The sequence below is a fragment of the Sphaerodactylus townsendi genome, linkage group LG16 (genome assembly GCF_021028975.2).
Source record: "Sphaerodactylus townsendi isolate TG3544 linkage group LG16, MPM_Stown_v2.3, whole genome shotgun sequence".
Lineage (NCBI taxonomy): Eukaryota > Metazoa > Chordata > Lepidosauria > Squamata > Sphaerodactylidae > Sphaerodactylus > Sphaerodactylus townsendi.
Genome location: NC_059440.1, coordinates 30,746,451 through 30,768,332, shown reverse-complemented (window position 1 = coordinate 30,768,332; position 21,882 = coordinate 30,746,451). Strand labels below are relative to the sequence as shown.

Genomic DNA, 21,882 nt, shown 5'->3' with positions numbered 1-21,882 from the left:
GGGGAGAGGAAGGGAAAGAGTTTGTAAGCTGCTTTGAGGATCCTCTGAAGATGCCAGCCACAGATGCAGGCAAAACGTCAGGAGAAAATGCTACTGAAACACGGCCATGCAGCCCGGAAACTCCACAACACTCCCATCATACGAATACTTGCATTTGCACTTCATGGAAAAATACGGCCCCCACCCCCAGTCACAGCAACCAAGGCAGGTGGGATGAAAATGGGCTCTCCAGCCAAGGCACTTGGGCACTCCTCATAGCGGGCCAGAAGCCCCAGTGTGTGTGCGTGCAGAAAAACGTGCTGGTGCTAGATGTAAGGTGTGTGTGTGTGTGTGTGTGCAATTCCCAGCCAGTTGTCCAGACCCAAGAAGAGAATGGCAAGAGCATCATGTTATTAGACGCTGCAAAGCGCCCTGAGCCTGAAAAAGGAAGGGCGGTATACAAATCTAATAAATCAGTAAGTTCACCCAAAAAACAACATATAATTTTACGAAACGCGGGGTAATAACAGTGCTTTTGAGTTTTCTTTACCGCTCCCTCCTCATCACTTGTAGAGGCCACGGGAGCGAGGATAGGGGAGGGTAGCGCGCGCACCCGCCGAGGGACTTGGACGGCGAGCCCCCCTCCCCGTGCCTCCCCCTTTTAAAGGCATCTTGGCCGAGTCTGCCCTCGAAGCGGGGCTGCAACTTGAGGTCGCCTCCTGATTGGTCGCAGCGTTGCAGAGGCGGGTTCTGATTGGCCGCGGCGCCTGCCCACCCCTTCCTTAAAGAAGGAAGGACGAGACCATGTGGCGCTCATGGAGGGGGGTCATTTGCGGAGCTAAGGAAGGGTGTTGAGGTCTCTGATCTCTGGGAGCCCGCAGGTGAGCAGGCGGAGGCTTTTCCTGCAGGGAGGTTAGCGCGGGGGACGCGACAAGCAGCTTTGCGCGCCTCCCTGGGAAAGTGAAACTGGAGCTTCCCCCCCGCCCCATCCGAATGGTTCTGTCCCAGTTGCGGGGCTCCTTTCCCCGGCGTGCGCGGAGCCCCGGAGAGGGATTCCCTGTTGCGCCTCCGGACCGGGACGATGCTGCTGCGGCCCCTCCTGCAGAGAGCCCTGCCCAGGGTGGGGTGAGTGGGGGGCTGCATTAGGGCCGCTCTCTCTCCGCCTCCCCCTTGCAGTGGGGGGTCTGGGGGAGTCTCCCATCCAGGGGTCTTCAGGGGCTCCCCTTTGGGGAGGGGCGAGAGCCCTTCCTTTGGCTGGAACCCCTTCTGCAAGCCCCCCCCCCCCGTTACCAGGGAGGGGTCTTGCCCGAATTTCCGCTTGCTTTTCCTGGGGGTGGGCTGATCTTCTCGGGGTGTCCCCCTAAAGAGCACAGGAGCTCAAGGGTCTTCCTTCTGTGTGATCGAGGAGGGGTCCCCCCTTTGCTAGTCGCAGGGCAGCAGGCTTCTCTGCTTCCCCCAGCCAGAGGGGACCCCCCCAGCTCTGGAAAGAACTGTTCCTGGGCCCTACTTTTACCCCCCCCCTCCCTGGTTATTGCAATGCCTTGTTTGCCCCTTTATTTTGGAGGCAAGGCAGTGTTGCTATAGGGAACACAGTCCCACGCCAAATGCCCCTACAAGGGCTGCCCTACCTCGGAAAAGCAAGTGGGAAATACTAGGGAGACCCCTCCCCGAGGGATACCCCCTGCAGATGACACAGATGTCCACGCCCGGCCTTTATGCCCCCCCCCCCCCCCGCTTTGTCCCCTTCTTTTTGAGGCGAGGCAGTTCCAGCTAGATTCTCCCCCACCGCCCCCGCGCGCTACAGGACTTTTACTTTCGTAATTGGGCTGCTTTCCCTCTGGGGTGCGGCTTTCGGGTCGTGGGCGCCGGTGCCATGACCGGGCTAGCTGGGGAGAGGCTCTTGCCCCCCCGGGATTGAGGCTTGCCAATCTCCTGGCAGGGCCGGGAGTTCTCCTGGGGCTCCAGCTGATCTCCCGGCTGGGCTTTAGGGATCAGTTCCCCTGGAGCAAACAGCCTCTTTGAGGTGGGGGGCATCAGATCCCCTTGAGGCCCCTCCCTGGTCTAATCCTGCCCTCTCCGGGCCCCAGCCCCAAATTGCCAGGGAAGTCCCAGTGCAGAACTGGTGGCCCAATTGGCAGAGCAGCCCAGCTCCGGTGGCCACTCGCAGCACCCCTTGAACGTTCAGGACTTTGCTCAGACCCAGAACACCCTCCCCTCCCCCAAGTGCAGGCAGAAGAATCTTAGTGTTTAAAAGAGAAAACAAATACCAATCAGAACCACATTTAGTTTGCATTTTGCAAGGCTCACCCACCCCCCAAGAATCTTTGCAAAGAGTGGATGGTGTCGAGGAGGAATTTTTTCTGGCCGTCCCTTAGTGGGCGGAATCTGCCCCCCCCCTTCGGCCCCACATTCCAGCCACAAAGTTGGGTCATCCGGTCAAAGATTTTGAAACTGAACGGTGGGGCTGGAATGTCAGTCTTTGGGGCTCGACACCTAAGAAAGCCTCCAGTACCTTTCTCAGAAACATGTGTGTTTGGGGCCCACCTAGCTTCTGCTGGCAGAGGCAGTGTTCTTATCAGGAAGAATTATTTTCTACTTTCCCTCACCGCACAACAGGGAGAGGCATTGGCCCCCTGTGCCCCTCTTGGTAGGCCTCTGTGGGAAACAGGGGGCTGGATTGCTGGGACCCCCAGGCGTATAGCCTGCTGGGCTCATCTGATGTCCTGGTGTATAAATATTTCTCCCTTGTTGTTCACTTACAAGGTCCAAGGCAGCTAATATGGAGAACCAGGTTTGATTCCCCGCTCCTCCACCTGAGTAGCAGAGGCTTATCTGGTTCACCAGATGTGTTTCCACACTCCTACATTCCTGCTGGGTGACCGTGGGCCAGTCACAGTTCTCTCAGAATTCTGTCAGCCCCACCTGCCTCACAAGGTGTCTGTCGTGGGGAGAGGAAGGGAAAGGAGCTTATAAGCCATCTTGAGTCTCCTTACAGGAAAGAAAGATGGGATATAAATCCAAACTCCTCTTCTTCTCATAGAAGGGGGTCCTGTGAACACCTGACACAAATACAGGTTAAGGTCCGCTTCCACCAATATGAACCTACCTATGCACTCCAATAATCTACTAGACCACGGCCACACAGACTAGACAGGCAGCAACCCAAAAAGCAGCCCTCTCGGTCATGGCCCCAAATCTTTGCAACTCTCTCCTCCAGGAGATTTGTGTGTCTTCTTTTGCCAGTGGGTGAAGACTGTTTTGTTTTGACTGACATGCCCCCCAGTAACTGTTAATGGCCCTTCTTCCAACGTGGTTTGCTTATGTGTTTTTAATTGGAAGAATTTATAATTTTAACAGCACTTTTAATTGCTCAAGTTATTTTTTAATGTTCATCACCTTGTGGACTCTTCATTGGGTGAAAAGTTGGCGTAAAGTGGCTTAAAGTGATAATTAAATTCCAGCAGAGCCTTTTGTGGTCTGGCACCTGTTTCTTCAGACGTAAAGAGTCAGCCGAATTGTCCTTCTACTTAATGAACCTAAACTATATCATTAGAATCTCAGTGGAACGACGAGGAATTCGGATGGCTGGTAAAGAAACCGCAAAAACTCAGAGCCCAGGGAAATGCAGGAACACACAATTTTCACCGGGCCTCAGTCACCGTAATAAAAAGCTTCAATTACTTTATAGCATTTTAATCTCCCTCCGTGGATCAGCTGTTGCAGATACAGTGCCACAGAGTTAAATTTGAAGAGTTTGTGCATGAGCCCCCCCCCCCCTGCAAAGAAAATATTACCCCCACCCACCCACCCCCTGCACCACTGTCCTAAATCGACATTTTCTACTTGGAAGTTCTTTCTGAAGGACAGCCTTATCCCTTCTTAGTGCACTTTTCTTGTCCGGCCCACAAGAGCCTGCGCTCTCTTTATCTACCCCACACTTTCCCTTATAGCCCTTATCAGAGCTAACAAGGGTTTAAGCTTATCAGAGTCGCAAGCAAGCGATAGGAAGGTGGCCAGCAGCTGCAAGAGGCGGAGCCGCCGGCTGGGGAAAGCAAACACAGGTAGCTGGTCTGTTTCCCCTTGCTGCTCATGAATTTGCTAGAAGCTGAAGTTCCTTCTGGCTGCCCAGATCTCAGGCGCTCCAAATGGCCCAACCTTTGCATCTGGTCGTAGGAGGGTCTGGTGACCTGCAGGAGCGTCCTGTCTGCTGACTAGGCTGTCTCCACTCTGGACTTTGAGCTTAAAAAGCAGGCATTTGGAGGGATGGATTTGCAGTTCTGTCAGCTGAAATAAGGAGCAACAACATAATTGGCAAATTCTGAAACCAAGGCAGGAATTGCAGTGACAGCAAGAAGAGATTATTTTCTTCCAGGGGTCTTTGGTCCCTCCTAGGTGGTCATTCCTCTCTCCTTCGACAGCCAGCAGCTCTGCAGGGCCTCAAGCAGAGAAAACTAGTTTTCAGGACCTGCAAACTGGCATCAATTAAAATGCACGCTGGTAGGGGCTCATGGGGATTGTAGTCCGTGAACATCCGGAAGGCCAGAGTTGGACACCTTTGCTCTGAAGGATCTTTGCACTTGCTGCTTGTTTATGTTTCTTGGCAGGTGTAGGCCTGCTTTTGGGGAAGCACAGAAGACCTTTGGCTCCCTGCTGAGGGGCCTGCAAGGCTGTGAGACCCCCCACGATTGAGTTAGACGCAAGCAGGTGGAAGTTGAGAATCGGTCCACCCTGGAATCACCAGGTTCTTTTCCCTTCTGCAGGCTGCGATGGCAACACCGTGTGTCTGTGGAGGTGGCCAACGAACCTATCTTGGAGTTCAGGCCGGGGAGCCCCGAGCGACTGGCTCTCCAGAAGGTACAGGGTGTGGGGAAGATTCTCTCCATCGCATTCCCCTCCTTCCTGGTTTGTGTTGTCAGCATTATTGCTGAGTCTGGCAGGATAAACTTTTGGATGGCCCATCTTCTTGCATCCCTTCCTGATCTCAAAGGACCAGATACAGAATCCCTAGAATATACTTCAGTCATGAAAAGCAGTGCAGAGTGGGGGTGGAGGGTCTAACCTGGGCTGGTTTTACTTCATCCACTGTGTGTCATTTCTCTGATAGCCCCCACTCCCTTTCTGGGGCTGCTTTTAGACTGGGGGGAGAAACTCTAATCTGGGGAACTGGGTTTGATTCCCTGCTCTGCCACTTGAGCTGTGGAGGCTTATCAGGTGAACCAGGTTAACTTGTGCACTCCAACACATGCCAGCTGGGTGACCTTGGACTACTCACAGCTCTTCAGAACCCCTCCCATCTTACAGGGTGTTTATTGGGGGGGGGGGAGGGAAAGGAGATTGTAAGCCCCTTTGAGTCTCCTTACGGGAGAGAGAGGGGGGATATAAATCCAAACTCTTCTTCAAACTCTTCTTCTTTTCGTAGGCCCTGAACGACTTGAAAGACAAGACCGAAGCCATCCCCTGTGTCGTGGGGGGTGAAGAGGTTTGGACGACGGACGTGCGGTATCAAGTGTCGGTGAGTCCTGTTTGTGGCGCAGGGCTGACATCCGATTTCATCAGATTTCCAAAACTGGCAGGGAGTCAGAATCTGCAGCTGAATTTTTTTATTTTAATGTTTTGTTACGATAAGCATTTTAAAAGAGAGAGAGCTGAACTTTTTAAAAATTAGGTGTTGAGAAAAATTAACATGGTAATATTAATTTGACAGGTTCGTTTCCTCCCCTTCTTTGTCTGACAGCAGTCATCACTGCATAGGGCCATGGTGGTGAGCCTTTGACACTCCAGATGTTATGGACTACAACAGCCCCTGCCAGTATGGCCAATTGGCTATGCTGGCAGGGGCTGATGGGAATTGTAGTCCATAACATCTGGAGTGCCAAAGGTTCGCCACCACTGGCATAGGGGATTTTTAAAAAAAGACATGGACTGGAAATTCAGGTGCATTTGCAAGCAGGCTGGAGTCTGGAGCAGTCCCCTTTCGGCAGCAGCCTGGCAGATGATCGATTAATTTGATTTTGTGGGTTTTTTCCATTTAAAATGTATCTGATGTTTTCCATCCCAAGGTTGCATTCAGGTCATCTTATTAAACATACTAGCAAACTACAGAAAAGAGTGCAAAACCTCACTAATGTTAGCAATTAAGACATTTTATAATCTCTTAATAATGCACTGTAATCTAGCTTTTGATGAAACGCAGTTGGTAAAACTCTCTCTGGGGACTGCAGAATTACCTTGGTTTTTTCTTTCTTTCACTGAGCCTGCAGTCTAGCTCTGTTTCCTTTTCCTCCTCAGCCTTTTAAGCATTCACACAAAGTGGCCAAGTACTGCTATGCGGATAAGGTGAGTACCTGCCCAGTTAGGAGCCTGCCTGTTGCGTCTCTGTGTGGTTTACTCCTTCTTCCCTACCAAACAGTCTCTGCTGCAGAAATTGATAATTCTTTCATCCCCCTCTCTCCATCAGATGTGATTGGGTTGCTCAGTCACTCCTGATGAAGAGCTGTAGCAGACGGACTTCTCTTCAAAAGAGGGTCTCTGTTGTGTGTCTGCATGAGTCTGTGATTGTGGTTGATAAAAAGGCTTTGGTCTGGTGCTGAAAATCTAGCTGATTCTGGGCAGAGTACCTGGGAGGCCAGAGCTGAGTGCAGGATGGAAGGGGCAGGATTTGGTGGGTGGGGGGCAGGAAGAGCACTTGGGAAAGCCCAGTGTCATCTGTCAGTGGCAGTACTGCGACGTGGCTTTTCTGCCTGCCAAACAGGACTTGCTGAACAAAGCCATCAATGCCGCAGTGGCCTCACGGAAGGAGTGGGACCTTCGGCCCATCCAAGACCGGGCCCAGATTTTTTTCAAAGCAGCTGACATGTTGAGTGGGCCCAGGAGGGCGGAAGTGCTGGCGAAGACCATGATCGGGCAGGTGAGCCAAGGAATGTGCGTCTGAGCTGAAACCCTGTTTGCCAGTGCAAGGGATTGTGGGAGCAGCTGCTGGGATGGGCAGCCATAGTTTATCCGATAGATTGCAATCTGCAGCTTCAGCCATGGACTGATACCTTCGAGTCAGCCCCTCCCGCCACCTCATGGCCAATTGGCTGTGGTGGCAGGGGCTGATGGGAATTGTAGTCCATGAACATCTGGAGAGCCGCAGGTTGCAGACCCCTGGTAAACCTTTAGGCAGTGTTCACACAAGAAATTATTTCACCTGCAGCTGTTTCACCCTTTGTGGCTATCCTCAGGGGCGGAATTCAGAACAGGGCCAGAAGGGAGAGAATTTAGTTTTTAATTTTACCACCCTGTGTGGGGAAGAGAAGCAGGGGGAATACAGATTTTAAGAGACTTGTCTTCTTGCAGAGTTCATTGGAACAGAGTCCATACAGCTTTGTGTGGGAGGGAAGGGGATGGAGTCTACCGAGGAGAAGAAAATTCCTTCCTGGATGGAAGTCACTTGGGTGGTTACTGATCAGACCCTACACAGAAGAAAAATACTTCCCGCCAAAGCTTCCTCAAAGAAATTTTTCTGGGACAGAACACTCCGTGCAGCTGAGGAATCCCATATATTTCCCTAGCAAGGGCCAAGTCCTGGGGCAGGATATTGTTGGGGGTGGGGCTTGCTAGCTGCCAACTGCCCGTGCCTCGTGCGTCTGTGAAGGAACTTTCCCTTCCAGAACCTGTTGTGATCTGTGAGCGGACTCTCTCTTTACCAGGGCAAAACGGTCGTTCAGGCGGAGATCGATGCGGCTGCTGAACTGATCGACTTCTTCCGCTTCCATGCCAAGTATGCCATAGAGCTGGAGCAGGAGCAGCCCCTCAGCGTGCCCCCCAGCACCAACAGCATGGTGTATCGGGGGCTGGAGGTATGGTGAAGGACTGGACTGGGGGGCCGTGGCCTCTGTGACTGCTGAATCTGGGCAGGGGCTGTTTGAACTGGGGCTGTGGATTTCTTCCCACCTTCCTTTCAAAGAGCACACACGGGTCCACCCCCCCCCCACACACACACAGTGATATCCTCACAACAACACTGCAAGGTAGTTAGAGTTGGACTTCCCCTCATAAAGGGTCTTGGCCGGCTTGTTAAGTTCTTAAAAGTGGTGTCAGGTTGGATGGAGCAACACAGACTTTCCTCCTAATGGCTGGTTCCAAGAAATCCCAAGGGTTGCTCTCCTCTGGTGGCCATCACATATTCCTTAATTCCTTCCCCACTTCCTTTCACCTTCCCCACTCTGAAATTCCTTGGGCAGCTCTGCCCCAAATACCTGCCCGGTGATCCCTGCTGTCGGCCTTCTGTTCCCCCCTCCTAACCCCTGTGCTTGCGCCTGTCTCTTTAGCTCCCCCCGCCCAACCTCCTGGAGAAACCGGGGCAGCATGGGGAACTTCCTGGGCCCTCGTTCTTCCCAGATGGCCCAGAGTCAGCTCTTTGAGGCAGGCCCAGTTCCTGATGTGCCCACTGCTCTGAATCTCACTGTCTGTGGTTGGTGGCTCCTTATCAGCAGGGCTGTGTGTCTTGCATGCTACAAAAAAGAACCCTGAATTTGGGGCATTTCCTGTCCTTCCAAACAATTCAGTTGTTTGAGTTAACATCTCTTCTTTTGCTAGTCGAAGAGGAGGGATTCGCCCCCTCTTCCCCCAGTTTCGGGGCTCTTCTTCACAGTCTTGAGGGCCAGCCACGTCTCCCCTACCCCCTTCCAAAGATTAAAAAAAATAAAAATGAGAGTTCGGAACTCCGTCTCCCTTTTGCAGGCTTTCTGTGCTGCTTTGAAATTTACCTCCTATAGGATGGAGGCTAATGACATTCCGGCCGGGCCCTTGGCTGGCTGGCGTCTTGGTCCCGCCTCTTCCTCGACAAGCTTTTCATCCTTTGGAGACTGCCAATTGCACCGTGTAATTTATCCTTTTCTCCCCACTCCTGCAGGGTTTCGTTGCTGCCGTCTCTCCCTTTAATTTCACTGCCATCGGAGGAAACCTGGCAGGGGCTCCGGCTTTGATGGTGAGCATCCGGGATGCCGTATCTTCCAGTGGGGCTTGGCTGCGCTTCTTTTCGCGTGGGATCTGTCGCCAGAGCCAGCCGTCTGGGGGTCCCCTCCGCAAGGCGAGCGGAGAATAAAAAGAGAAACATTTCAGGGCTTTTTTTTTAAAAAAGCAACTTCACAACATTTCAGAGGAAACCAGAAATTCATATGAGGATGGCTAATAACTTTGGTGGCTCCCGCTTTGATGATGAGCGTCCGTATCTTCCAGTGGTGCTTGGCTGTTCCTAAGGAGAACGGCTCTTTTTGTGGGGGATTTGTGGGGGTCCCTCCTGACAGCCTGAGAATCAGAAGAGAAACATTTGCGGGCTCTTCCTTCCTTCCTTCCTTCCTTCCTTCCTTCCTTCCTTCCTTCCTTCCTTCCTTCCTTCCTTCCTTCCTTCCTTCCTTCCTTCCTTCCTTCCTTCCTTCCTTCCTTCCTTCCTTCCTTCCTTCCTTCCTTCCTTCCTTCCTTCCTTCCTTCCTTCCTTCCTTCCTTCCTTCCTTCCTTCCTTCCTTCCTTCCTTCCTTCCTTTCTTTCTTTCTTTCTTTCTTTCTTTCTTTCTTTCTTTCTTTCTTTCTTTCTTTCTTTCTTTCTTTCTTTCTTTCTTTCTACAAAAGAACAACCTTATACAATTTCATAGGAAGCCAGAAATTCTGATGCTAACTTTGATGGCTTTAAGAAGTTTGCACCATGCAGGAGAATGATTTGTCAGTGGCTATTAGCTGTGATACCAGAATGAGCTTCCATTGCCAGAGGCAATATACCTCTGTAAGCCAGTTGCCAGGGTAGGAAATAAGAGGGGAATTCTTTGGCCTCTGCATGGAGGACATTTAGGAGGCAGCTGGTTAACCACTGTGGGAAATGGTGCTGGACTCAGTGGACCATTGACCTGATCCAGAAAAATTCCTCGCAGCTTCTTCTAGAGCTGAGGCTTGCTTGGATTTCTAGGATGGATCTGAGTTAACCGAATAGGATGGATCTGAGTTAACCGAATAGGAGACCCGGATAGAATTCCCACTCCATCTCCCCTCACCTTTAGAGGACGTTCAGTGTTTTTGCTTTCATATAACATCAATCTGGCCTCCTCGGGGGTCTCAAGAGCAGCCTGCAGGAAAGGCATGCTGTGAATTTTTGTCCCTCTCCCCCAGGGTAACGTGGTTCTCTGGAAACCCAGTGACACGGCGATCCTGTCGAGCTACGCCATTTACAAGCTCCTCTTGGAAGCCGGCCTCCCTCCCAACATTATTCAGTTTGTCCCAGCCGATGGCCCTGTTTTCGGAGACACAGTGACGGCCTCGGAGCACTTCTGTGGGCTCAACTTCACCGGCAGTGTCCCGTGAGTGAGGGTTGGAGGGAGCCCGCTCAAGGGAGCCTGCTTACTGCTGTTTATGGGGAGGGGTCAGAAACGTTTGTCGAAGCCTGGAGAGGGTGCAGCAAAATGTCGTAGAAATGTCTTTATGCTGGGATACATATTGATCTGGTTTTTATAAGAGCTGCATTTGAGTCCAGTAGCACTGAGGTCCCTTAACAGGAGCTCCCGAGGGCTCTGCTCATGTATTAAGTAAAGCATTTATAACCCGCCTTTCCTTGTGCTTCATGCTCAAGACTTTCTGCATACAAAACAGGTTCTCTGCAGCTGGGTCATAGTCCTTGTTCTGATATTAGAATCATACAAATCAGTGAATGTGCGTTAGCCACACTTTTATCAGGCATCCGTTTTTGGAAGTGGTAAGAAACAATCCAGAATTGTGGGACGTCAAACTTGGGCCAAAGTATTTCTTCCCTTCCTCTCTGTTTTTAAAAGGAAGGATGAGATTCCATCCCTCTGCTGAAAGTCATGTTTGCTGCATTTCCTGTTTATGAATTTCTACTTCCTGTCTGTAGCTGCACAGGGAAAGCAAGAGAGAGAGAGAGATGATTCAGTCCGTTCTCCCTTGTGTCCCCTCCCGCCCCCCTCTTTTTGATTCCAAGTGTGACCAAACCCCTGCTTTTCAAAACAATAAAAATGCTAATGGCCTCACACCAGGAGTTCCACTCACTGGTGCTTAATTTATGAACTCCCCATCTTTAAGAGGCGAGAGGTGCAGCCATCCGTAGCCACGTTAGAGGTTTCGCAGAGCCTCTGAGCTTTTTAATAGTCTTGCAGCCTTCGGAATCGGAGGCCGGGGGTGAGCAGAAGCAGGAGAGGGACAGGGTGGGGTAGAAACAGTCCTGCCCCCCCCCCCCCCCGGAGGAAGAAAGCACCTGCTGAGAAAAAAAGTTAGGGAAAGAAGAAGAGAATTTAGCATTCCAAGTGAACTGACTTGAGATTTCCTTACAAGTGGGGGAGGGAGAAATCAAGTTTCTAGTCCTTGTGGGTCTGGGAACGGTAGAGATGAAAAACCCCATTCCCTCTTCTGCCCATGTTGTGTCCCATTCACTGTCTGCCTCTCCCCCTTTTCAGAACCTTCAAGCACCTCTGGAAACAGGTCTCTGAAAATCTGGACCGATACCGTACGTTCCCACGGCTGGCTGGAGGTAAGGATTGGGTGTGTGTGTGTGTTTTTATCTCTGTTCTCAAGTGCAAAGATGTGTAGTTCTTCTTGCTCTTCCCGTTCCCAAACGGCAGTGGCACGTATGCAGAAGTTACCTCTCTTGACTGCTGGTGTATGTGGTGGCTGTAATTACATGAATTATGGCCTGGTAGTCAAAATGGTCCATCTGTCTAGTTCCAGACACAGAGGGGAGTTTCACACACTTATGATGGTCACTTGGGGAAAACAGGGAGAAAGCCTTTCCTCCCTCTTCCGTGAGAACCTGAGGTGACCCAACAAAACTGGTGGGCAGTGAATTCAAGACATGTGAAAGGACGTCCTTTTTTCCACTTGTGGAACTTGCTACCAGCTGACGGTGTTAAAATGGGAGCAAGTAAATTCATGGAAGAGAGTTGGTCAACCGAGGGCTGTTGGCCATGATGTCTACATGGAACTTAGGGATTTGAACACATACCTCAGGGACCACCTTTCCCTATATTACCCTACTAGGTCCCTCTGATCTTCAGGCTGTCCCTGACCTGAAAAATATCCAGCTGGCCTCGACAAGGGCCAGGGCCTATTCTGTCCTGGCCCCTACCTGGTGGAAAATGCTTCCGAATGAGATCAGGGCCCTTCGGGACTTACATAGTTTCCGCAGAGCTTGTAAGCCGGATATTTTAAATTGGGCTTTTACTAGAGGCTAGCCGGGCTGACATCTATTTTACTGGCCTCCTGGGATCTAAGAGTTTTAAAATCACTATCTTGTCTGCTTCAAATTGTTCATAATGTATAAAGTGTTTTTAACTGTTTTTAAGTGTTTTAAGCTATTTATTGTTGTTTGTGTGTAGTTGAGTTATATGATGTTGTATTGCCACCCGGAGCCCTCTGGGGAGTAAAAATCTGGGGAGCAAAAATCCAATAAATAAATAAATCAACAAACTTCCAGGCACAGGGGCAGTTTACCTGTGAATGCTAATTGTTCAGTGTTAGGGCCACAGAGGAGAAGATCATGGCTTGTTTGTGGACTTCCTGAGATTTCTAGCTGGCCACAGTGCGAAGCAGAATTCTCTCTTTGTGGGGCCTTAGGTCTGGCGCCGGAGAGCTTTCTTAATTTCTGTGTATTCCATGGAGCCCATGCAACAGCTGCTTTGGGCAGCTTGATAAGGCAGGAATTTTTCAAGAGTTTTAATGTTGATAATGTTCAGGTGCCCACCCACAAATTGCGCCAGGGGGCATTCATTGAAAATGCTGGGGGGAAGAATTGGGACTAATAAAAGGAAACACTTCTTCACGCAACGTGTGATTGGTGTTTGGAATATGCTGCCACAGGAGGTGGTAATGGCCACTAACCTGGATAGCTTTAAAAAGGGCTTGGACAGATTTATGGAGGAGAAGTCGATCTATGGCTACCAATCTTGATCCTCCTTGATCTCAGATTGCAAATGCCTTAACAGATCAGGTACTCGGGAGCAGCAGCAGCAGCAGAAGGCCATTGCTTTCACCTCCTGCACGTGAGCTCCCAAAGGCACTTGGTGGGCCACTGCGAGTAGCAGAGAGCTGGACTAGATGGACTCTGGTCTGATCCAGCAGGCTAGTTCTTATGTTCTTATGTGCCCCATCCTTTGACCCTTCAAGGCTGACATGGAAGTGGGTGTCTACCTCCCCCCCCCCCCATTTTCCTAATTCTTGCCTTCCTCTTCAGAATGTGGCGGGAAGAACTTCCATTTTGTGCACGCCTCGGCCGATGTGCCCAGTGTGGTGAGCGGGACGCTGCGCTCCGCCTTCGAGTACGGCGGCCAGAAGTGCTCAGCCTGTTCTCGCCTTTACGCCCCCGATTCTCTGTGGCCCCGCATCAAAGGCATGCTCCTGGAGGAACACCAGAAGATCAAAGTGGGAGACGTGAGCATTCCACCCGCCCGCTGAAGGGTTTTGCTGCTCGGCGGGTGGCTGATGGGATTAGAAACTGCGCGGGCTGGCTGCTAATACCTATTGAAGGAGCGGCTTTATCCACTGGTTCTCCCTCCCCTCGGTGGCCCCCCTCCCGGCCCCCGGTCCTCTTGCTTGTCCTTTCGGTGGGTGTGATTAGAAATTAACTTGTAGTAGTTCTGCCGAAGGAATCATTGTGGACACGGACTAATTGAAAAGGGTCTCCTGCCTCCACATGCCCCAGATATTGGATTGAGTTCCCACCCCACTCTCAAGGAAGAGAGCCACTCGGCCTTCTATCTAGCCGGTTTTAATTGGACCAGGGATCAGCCTCAGATTTATTCTGGCGATTAGGGACTCTCCAGGGTCCGGAGGAATGAGAGGTTGGAGAGACCCGAGAATCACCCCTGGGCCCCTTTGCACACAAAGTTTGTGCAGAGCTGCCGAGACACAGATCTTCCCCACCAGTCTGCCTTTGGGCAGGTTCAGGGATTCCTCTGGCTCAGCCTTCTCTGTTGGGCTGGCTTTTGCCTGGCTTTTGGGCGGAGAAGGGCCCCTCCCAGGACTGGCTGGGAACCATCCGCAGCTCAGGGAAGGGACGAGCCCCGTTTTTCCGGCAGGCCAGTTCTGGGGTCTTACTGCCTTTTTGCCCATTCTAGCTCTGCGCTGTATCTCCAGGGACTCAGGCAGAGAGAAAACGTCGTCCGCTAGAGCATTTTGAAGCCTCTCCCTGGTAGGAATTCCACAGTGCAGAGAATTCCAAAACAAGCCTCTGTGCCGACTGCCCCACCCAGTAGCTTTAAAAGGGGCTTGGACAGATTTATGGAGGAGAAGTCGATCTATGGCTACCAATCTTGATCCTCTTTGATCTGAGATTGCAAATGCCTTAACAGACCAGGTGCTCGGGAGCAACAGCAGCAGAAGGCCATTGCTTTCACCTCCTGCACGTGAGCTCCCAAAGGCACCTGGTGGGCCACTGCGAGTAGCAGAGAGCTGGACTAGATGGACTCTGGTCTGATCCAGCTGGCTTGTTCTTATGTTCTTATGGTTCCCCTTCAAGAGGCTTTAGAGAGAGCGCCTCCTCCTGGCAGGTCTGCAAAATGCCTGTTGTTTGTCGTCCCCCCCCCCCCCCATGCCAAGCCCATTCTGGGGTCTTCAACTCCCAGATGTTTCTCAAGCATGGCACGAGTTGAAAGTGACGCTGTGCCGATTTTTTGTGAGTGTTGCCTGGCTTGCCAACGGTTGGTGGTGACTTTCGTAGCGATATTTTTTTTAGAACAGGAGACACTGCTTCTCTGGTTCCTTCAGGGTAGCAACGGTGACGGTTTCCACACAGTAGGCTCACAACAGCCCTGTGCGGTGGGTAAGAATGATTAGCTTTGCTGCCCAGTGGGGATTTGAACTCAAGTTTCTGTCCGCTGCTCATCCCTCCTTCTATACCACCCTGACTCTTCAGTGACATAAGTCTGGATAGTCAGTATCAGGACTGATTGGCGGGCGTTTGAGGGGTGGGCAACGCTGTGCCATTCACTGCTTCTCTTCTTTGTTTTTCTCTCTAGCCCGTAGAAGATTTTGAAACGTTTTTTTCTGCTGTGATCGACCAGAAGGTATGGGCCTCATCCTGACCCCCACGGAGGGCCTGTCTACCTGGGGTGGTGTGCCCCGCACCCTCCTCCTCCTCCTCCGCAGCCTGGGCTCTGGGCTCCTTTTTCCCTGATTCCCTTCTGCGCTCCGCATCCCAGCTCTTTCTACGACTTCTCTCCCATCGCCGCTATCTCCACCTCTCAGGAGCTGAGCTCCGCTACTTCCCTTTTGCCGAGAGAAACCCTGCTGAGATTATGGCTGAGCCGGCAAATGCTTTCTTTAAAAACGTATTTTCACAGCTTAAGAGGAGGCATCTGTCAATAATGATAACCTTGCTGCCTCCGCCTTCCTCCGCATTCTCTCCCCCCCCCCTTCCCTTTGCTTTCCTCCCCAGCCCTGGGAACGCTTTGAAGTCTTCCGCTTCTCCTGTTGAATGGAGCTGATCTCCTGTCACACCCTTCAGGTTTGGGGGCCAAACGCGGGATTGCTGGGAAGTGCATTGCATTTCCCAGCATCCCGTTGGCACTCAACATGGCTGCCGGTCCCTCATCTGCCCTGTTCTTGAGATCTTGGATTATATTTTTAACCTCTGTTTTTTCTTAGCAAGATTAACTTTGTCTGGGTGGTGGTGAGAAGAACCATCAAGTTGCAGGTGATTTATGGGGACCCTGAGGGGGTACTTTGCAAACTGAGATTGGTAACTGGGCTCTTTTGGCCATAGCCCCTCCGCTGTGGAATTTCTCCCAGAGGAGACGTTCCTGGTTGGCCCAGCTTGTGCTTTTAGGAAGGTGCTGACAGCCGTCCTTTTCTCATCCTGCTTTTGACCAGCTGTTCATTGTCAGTGGTTTTAGGCCTTTCTCCTGTTTTCTGGTGGTTTTTATGGATCACTGGAACTTTTATCTATTGTGTTTTTCCTTCTTCCCTCCTTTGAGGACCTCAGGGCAGCATACCTTCGTTTATATAGGACAGTGGTGGCAAACCTATGGCACGGGTGCCAGAGGTGGCACTCAGAGCCCTCTCTGTGGGCACGCACAAACAGACCCCCCCCCCCCCCCACACACACACACACCTAGGCTGGCCTGGGCCGCCGGGCTTGATTATTAGCATTAAACCTAAGACCTAATTTTGGGGAAGCAGTGTAGGTAACCCTGTTAAGCGCTGTTAAACCCCACTGATTTTCATGTGAAGAACTAAAGCATGATTCTTTACCTGGGAGTAAGCTCGGTTGCTGGCAATGGGGCTTGCTTCTGAGTAAACCCTCCTAGGGTCATGATTCACCTGTTGGAAGAATTGCACGGTTGTTTCAAAGCAAAGCCACCGACTACCACCAAGCTTACTCCCGAGTAACGCAGGCCTCGGAGCCAACTGTTTTTTTCTAAACTAAAACCTCAGTATTCAGGTGAAATTGCCGTGTTGGCACTTTGCAATAAATAAATGGGTTTTAGGTTGCAATTTGGGCACTCGTTCTCGAAAAGGTTCGCCATCACTGATATAGGATGTTTCTATGCTGTCTTAATTCAGAGTTCTACTCAAGGCTCCTGTTAAAACAGCATGACAATCCCAAGAGAAGCCTTTGGACACCAACATTAAAAAAAAACCCTATCCATAAAACCAAAACAGGTCCTTTAAAAAGCTAATAAGAGAAACCCTCAAATCAAAAGTCAAGGTAGGAAAAACGGCATTGGCCTGGTGCTTAAAAGAAAGAGAAGTAGGCACAGGTAAGTCTTAAAGGGGAGGGCGTTTCAGAGGCAAGGAGTCACCCTGGATAGTGCCTGGTTCCTCCCCCCCTCCCTTTTAGACTCAAAAGAACCCTGTGAGGTAGGTAGCTGAATGTGGCTGACTAGTCTGGGGGGGGGTGAAGTGGGGAGGGGGGATTTGCATCTGGGCCTCTCTTGTCTTGGTAAGCTGTGTGTGTTTGGGGGGCGGGGAGGCGAGGTTGCCCAGGCCACGGGCCAGATGGTAGACGCTGTTTTCTTTGCTCCTTCCAGTCTTTCAAGCGCGTCCAGAAGTGGATCAAACATGCCGAGACTTCCCCCAAGCTCCACGTCCTTGCTGGGGGTAAATGCGACGACACCGTTGGGTATTTTGTCCAGCCGTGCATAATTGAAACCCAGGATCCGAAAGATCCCATCATGCAGGAGGTGAGCCCTGAGGCAGCTGTGATTGCACCCCCTTCACACACAACTCTAGGTGTGGTATAGCCCTCACACTCCATGGGGGAGAGAGGTGGGGCCATCAGTTGTGTGATCTGCAGGGAGCTTTGGAACACTCTCCTCCCATTCCACCACCTGGGAGGGGGGTCTTGGGCAGAGGTGGGACCCAGCAGGTTCTCACAGGTTCCCGAGAGTAGGTTACTAATTATTTGTGTGTGTCGAGAGGGGGTTACTAATTGGTGATTTTGCCACATGATTTTTGCCTTAGTTACGCCCCTCCTCTCAGCAGTAGTGCGCAGAACTTGAAGCAGTCTGGCAGGAGGTGCACCGGCGTGCGTGGCAGCCTGCGCCTGCGTGCATTCATTTCCCGCCCAAGGACCGGCGCAGCGGCTGCGTTCTTGCCACAGCCCTGCCCAGAAATGCCCCGCCCCCGGAATGCCCGGCCACGCCCCTGTCGTGCCCTGGCCAGCCCCATTGGCGCTATGCCACAGTTTGAATCCCACCACCATGGGAACCTGTTACTAAAATTTTTGGATCCCACCACTGGTCTCGGGCCCCCTCTGAGTCCATCTTTTCTCCACTCTGTGTTCACCTCCCACCCTCCCTCTCTCTCCAAACCCCTCCTACGCTTTACACAACCATTTTCCTTCCTTCATCTTTTCCTAGTATGATTGTCTTTTTCAGGGACTCTTGTCTATCATAATGTGACCGAATGATACCCTCAGGTCTCTTCCGCACATGCAGAATAATGCACTTTCAATCCGCCTTCAATGCCCTTTGAAGCTGGATTTTACTCCACTTTCAAGGAATTGCAGAAGTGGATTGAATGTGCATTATTCTGCATGTGCGGAAGGGGCCTCAGTTTGGCCATTTTAGCTCCTAGGGAGAGTTCAGTCAGGATTTGATCTCTCTGTGTGTAAAGTCATCCGTGGTTTTGCCTCTTTTCCCACCCAGTTAAGCATTAGGGAAGAAACACGTTCTTCTGAAATACCCCTCGTGGCTCTGCAGGAATTCGTGCCGCCTTCAGGAGCGTTCGTCTCGTGAGGCAGACCCTCCTGACCTTGTTTGATTTCTACCTCCAGGAAATCTTTGGCCCTGTCCTGACAGTCTATGTGTACCCAGAGAAGCAATACCAGGACGTCCTCCGGCTAATAGACAACACTTCTCCCTACAGCCTCACGGGGGCAGTCTTTGCCCAGGATAAGTAAGCCCTCCCGCCCCCCTTCATCCCCACTGAAGGTGCCTGATGAGGTGTTTGAGGGGTGTGATTACAGCCACAGGGCTGTGTGTGTCTTGGAGCCGTTTGCTTGCAAGGAGCTGTATTTGGGGCATGTGTGTTGCACGCAAAGGTCCTCGGAGGTTTCTCAGGATTTGAGCCCAGGTGCACCAAGGCTGGCCTGTCCTTCTTTCCCCCCCCCCCTCCAACAGAGGGTCCAGTTATGGTTTAACTTTGTGACTCAAACCACCAGCTGATTGGCCCAGATCAGGACATGCATCAGGAATGGAATAGGACAGTGGTGGCGAACCTTTGGCACTCCAGATGTTATGGATTACAATTCCCACCAGCCCTTGCCAGCATGGCCAATTGGCCATGCTGGAAGGGGCTTATGGGAATTGTAGTCCATAACATCTGGAGTGCCAAAGGTTCGCCACCACGGGAACAGGAAGTTCCAGGTCAACCCCCCCCCCCTTTTTGAAGTTCACTGGGGGACCTTACAGGGTTGTTGAGAAGGTAAAACAGTGAAGAGATCCATGTACACGACTCTAGGTTCCTTGAGGGAAAAAAGAGATAAAAATGCAAGGGAGATAGATCGATCCATACTGCTGAGGTGTTTAATTTGTCTGTCTGTCTCTCCCTCTCTCTCAGAGCTGTGATTGCTGAAGCAAGGAAAATTCTCCACAATGCAGCGGGCAATTTCTACATCAATGACAAGTCGACCGGCTCAGTGGTAGCCCAGCAGCCCTTCGGGGGTGCTCGTGTCTCAGGTACGGTCTAGCAAAAGAAGCTGACATTTTGCGGGGGGGTGTGTGTGTGTATATGTGAGGCTTTTCTCCCTCACTGCAAAGGTCAGGGGCCCGCACGCATGTCAATTTCAGCAGCTGAGGTCAAACAGGGTGTGTGTGTGTGTGGTGGTGGTGGTGGGGACTTTGTGGCTTGCTCTGTGGACTTCCTGGAGATACCCAGTTGGCCACTTTTGAAAACAAGATGCTGGAGTAGATGGATCCTTTGGACCTGATCCCCTGTTCAGAGGCAGTATACTTTTGGAGTACCAGGTTCTGGGAACCAAACGAAGCCCCTGCCTTAGCCACTATGGTTGTCTCTGCTAACCTTTTTGCACTGGGAAGTTTTGTGGCTTTCTCCAGAGCCACGGGGGAGGTCTACCACTTTTCTTTGCCTTCTCTAAAAATAAGTTTCTGTTTTCAGAACACGGGGTGTATGCATTTCTCTGTATTGTCGAAGGCTTTCATGACCAGACTCAACTGGTTGTGGTGGGTTTTCCGGGCTGCGTGGCCGTGGTCTGGTGGATCTTGTTCCTAATGTTTCGCCCACATCTGTGGCCGGCGTCTTCAGAGGTGTACCACAGAGAGAAGTCTGTTACACACTGTGTTCATTATACACCTCTGACGATGCCAGCCACAGATGCAGGCGAAACGTTAGGAACGAGATCTACCAGACTACGGCCACACAGCCCGGGAAACCCACCACAACCAGTATTCATGTCTCCTTTTTGTAAACAGGAACCAACGACAAGCCTGGGAGCCGTCTCTATGTGTTGCGCTGGACATCTCCCCTGGCCATCAAGGAGACTCACGTGCCCTTGGGGGACTGGAAGTACCCATATATGCAGTGAGGCCCCCTCCCCAGTGCCTTTCTGGCAAATGCCACGGCTGTATTACTGGCGCGATTGCCAACCTGTTACAGGCTTCACCGTAGCCCATTTCTGAAGATGCACAGTAGGATGTATAAGCTGCATCTCTTCCCCAATCCCCAGCATCACTTCAGACACCAGGTCCTCACTTGGAGAGTCTTTCGACTAATGGTAACAAAACTGATTTGTCCTACCACCCCAGATGTTTACATTGCGTCCATTGTTACTGAAGAGGTCCGGATGAATTTCTGAATCAAGCCAAATGAACTACTGTTGAGGCAGATCTGAGTTCCTAAAATGCTTGACCCCTCTTTTGCTCATCCTAAATGGTGCACCCCCAATTTGGGGATTGGTTCTCCAGCAAACAGGACTCAGCAAAATTGGGTTTGCCTGCTCACCCCAAGCTGGCTCCCTGCAAACATCAAATGTGCCGATGGAAGGAATAGGCTGTAACTGCTTCGAAGAACCATCAAGAACTGGAAATAATGTTAAGAGAATCACAGCAGTTCATAGCAGGAAAGAAGGCCAAGCTGAAATCTCATGAGTTTCTGGGTGGGGCTGTCTCCAAAATAGCACTCTTTCCCTATTGGTCAATACAGGGTGTTTCTCTTTGGCTCTGAGCAAGACAGCTCTTTCCTTAAGCAAAAAAGGGATGGATGTTGCGGGCTCAGGCATGGTTGGATAATGTTTTAATAAGGGAGGTAGTCCAGCGGTTTTATTGGCCTGCGTTTTGGCTTCAGCACTTTAAAACTAGCAAAAGTGTGTGTTGAAAATTTGATACCAGTTTTAAAGATTGGATAAGAAACACAGGCATAGTTTCAAACACTGAGGCTGTTCGCCTACGTCAAGACTACTGGTTAAAATGCAGTGCTGAAATGGATTGTGTGTCCTCCACGTGCGCATGGTGCTAAGCTGCTAGTGGCCATGGAAATGAAGTTGGAGCCACCAAATCCTCAGAGTCCACGGAGTGACCTTGGCTTGAAGGCCTCAAACTCCTTTTCCTACAGTTTGAAGCTGGGAGCTTTCCTGTCTCTCAGACGTGTTAAACTGCTCATCTGGTGCCTTCTGCTTGCACAGCCGTTCTCTTGCTCTTGGGATGGCTGTGTGGGTACCAGCGAGGCCCTGCCCTGCCCTGCCCAGAAGGGTAGAAACCTCAAACCTCCGAGAAGAACGGTCCTCTAGACCTTTTATTGCACAAACCGGAGCTTTGGCATCTCTGCAAAGTGCCCTTTTGTGTCAGTTTTATCCCGGCTCAGGACGTTCTGTGGCTGCTGTGTCAAGCGGAAAGTGTCAACACTAGGTTTACTTCGTGGGCTGGGGGCACAACTTCCCGTTCCTTTGATCAGCCAACTCCCAGGTTACATAGAAGTAAAACTGATTCCCTTTGGGCCTGTTACATAGTAAGTATGTTTTTACCAGCTTCTCCCTGGGAGAACGTCTACTAGGTGGATGCAGAAGGATGTTGCTTGCGACAGGCTGTTTGTGCTCCTTCGGTCTCTACTGCTAATAAAGGATTTGAAAAATAATACTCCGAATGGCATTCAGGCTTCCCTTATTTCGAGCCGTTGCAGGCAATGGTGAGCCCATGAAAAGTGAATGCCCTCCCCTCCACACGCATGCAAATGCGAGATCAGTTGGCTCAGCCAGCCAGCCACAGGTTTGCATGAAGAGGCGAAAGAAGATCTAGCCTGGGTGGTTTTGAGGTTGGGATCTGGGGAAATGAAAATCTCGAAGCAGATTGGTTTGGGGCCCCTGATTAAATGTCAGTTCATAGGTGCGGTTGGACAGAGGTGGCCAACCTATGGAGCTCCAGATGTCCATGAAGTACAATTCCCAATTGGCCATGCTGGCAAGGGCTGATGG

General features: G+C 51.2%; 1 protein-coding gene across 1 annotated transcript; it reads left to right on the top strand.

The window, feature by feature from the left end:
• Positions 1–986: 986 nt before the first annotated feature.
• Positions 987–21,554, top strand: ALDH4A1 (aldehyde dehydrogenase 4 family member A1). Its single transcript, XM_048519347.1, has 15 exons — positions 987–1,104; positions 4,740–4,833; positions 5,399–5,491; positions 6,268–6,315; positions 6,731–6,886; positions 7,671–7,820; positions 8,876–8,950; positions 10,122–10,309; positions 11,417–11,490; positions 13,189–13,385; positions 14,972–15,019; positions 16,985–17,137; positions 18,232–18,353; positions 19,017–19,135; positions 19,889–21,554. Exons 1-15 carry the CDS (start codon positions 1,061–1,063, stop codon positions 19,999–20,001), a joined length of 1,674 nt encoding a protein of 557 aa, XP_048375304.1. The 5' UTR covers positions 987–1,060; the 3' UTR covers positions 20,002–21,554.
• The last annotated feature ends 328 nt before the right edge of the window (positions 21,555–21,882 follow it).

Coding starts and splice junctions, on each gene's coding strand:
- ALDH4A1 (XM_048519347.1), top strand. CDS start 1,061: ATGCTGCTGCGGCCCCTCCTGCAGAGAGCCCTGCCCAGGGTGGG. Junction 18,354..19,016: donor GCAGTCTTTGCCCAGGATAA/GTAAGCCCTCCC, acceptor CCTCTCTCTCAG/AGCTGTGATTGCTGAAGCAA. Junction 19,136..19,888: donor CGGGGGTGCTCGTGTCTCAG/GTACGGTCTAGC, acceptor TTTTGTAAACAG/GAACCAACGACAAGCCTGGG.